Here is a 1,293-nt window from a genome sequence, read left to right as displayed (position 1 = left end):
AAAGCGCGAAAGTTTTAGTTAAAATTTAAATAATCTTAAAAAAAACAAGTTCCAATTTTTGTAGATGCATTTTTCACAAATTTCATAAAAAAATCGATAATATTTGATCAACCAAGAGTAATATATTTAAATAAAAATAAATAAATGCGATTCAATAAACAAAATGTAATGAAGAAATAATCTTCTTTAATAACGAAAAATTTACACGCCCAATATTTGGGATTATATACTAATTTTATATTTTAGTAATAAAACAAAATAAAATTGGATGAGATGATTATTTATTAGAAAGTAAAAGAAACTGTTGAAACTGTTTTTATATTTTCAATTACTTGATTTGATGAAAATGGATTTGCATAACTACAGAATGATGAATTAAATAGGTGTATTGAGATAATTTCTTTACAAAGAAAAGAAAGCCTATGAAAATATTTATTAATGGTTAAAAAAACGTTTTCAATTCGTAAAAGTTCCTCCTTCTCTGCCGCGATTAAGTTTAGAGCATTAGAGACATTATTTAATAGATCTTCTTTTTCTTTTATTTCTTTTCCTAACATTATAGTGCCATTTCGACATTCCCTTGCCTTGCTCTTTGAACGAATTTTAATCGTTTCTTTTTGTATTCCAGCATTTCCTTTTCTTTCATTTCTTCTCTGGTCATTTCATTCTCTTCAATTTCTGCTCTTCTAGTATTTGCTACTTCGGTTAAAATATCATCAGATTCTGTAAATATTATTTTTGTATTAATTATTTTGTCTTTCGTATTACTATATTGTATAATGTTAACATTTTTTAAAGTAAAACTTACTTGAATTTAAAAGGATTAAAAAAACTTACCTGATTCCATAATAATTTTGCCGGTTATTATTTTCGTTTTTTCAACTCCTTTCTTGTTCTTTCTTTTGAAAACAAACTGAATTCTTGCACCGATTTTTATATCGGAGTCATCAGTTAGTAAAATGTTCTCTTTCTTTATAATATAAAACTCACCATCTTCAACAAAAGAGTCGATCAGAAATTTACGTTCCTGGTCGTTCATGCTTATTTCATTAATTTAATTTTCTGTGAATTAATTATGACTTTTTCAATTTTAGAACTTTGGTTGCACAATTTATATTTTAGGTTAGAATATTCCCGCGTGCAGAAAAGAAAGAATCCACTGAGCCCTCTTTAAAGGTACTTGCACAGCTCGCTGCTGCCTGCACAGGCAGCCAGCAAGAGCCAATCAGAGAATCAGTAGATTCAGATTTAAATTTTCTGTCTCTCTTACTCTTGTACGTTTACAGCGTGGTG

The 1,293-nt window shown here is 27.8% G+C and overlaps 1 protein-coding gene across 1 annotated transcript; it reads right to left on the bottom strand.

Annotated features, from left to right (window-relative positions):
* Positions 1-263: 263 nt before the first annotated feature.
* Positions 264-1,185, bottom strand: LOC127277917 (uncharacterized). The gene is made up of 2 exons (XM_051299364.1): positions 838-1,185; positions 264-723 (listed from the first exon to the last, which is right to left on the bottom strand). The coding sequence occupies exons 1-2, from the start codon at positions 1,037-1,039 to the stop codon at positions 557-559; spliced, it is 369 nt and encodes a 122-aa protein (XP_051155321.1). The 5' UTR covers positions 1,040-1,185; the 3' UTR covers positions 264-556.
* Positions 1,186-1,293: the final 108 nt, after the last annotated feature.

Source organism: Leptopilina boulardi, unplaced genomic scaffold (genome assembly GCF_019393585.1).
Source record: "Leptopilina boulardi isolate dan_hultmark-lab unplaced genomic scaffold, ZJU_Lbou_2.1 LbouV2_190, whole genome shotgun sequence".
NCBI lineage: Eukaryota > Metazoa > Arthropoda > Insecta > Hymenoptera > Figitidae > Leptopilina > Leptopilina boulardi.
The sequence above is the reverse complement of the archived record's forward strand: the minus strand, read 5'-3'. Positions and strand labels throughout refer to the sequence as shown.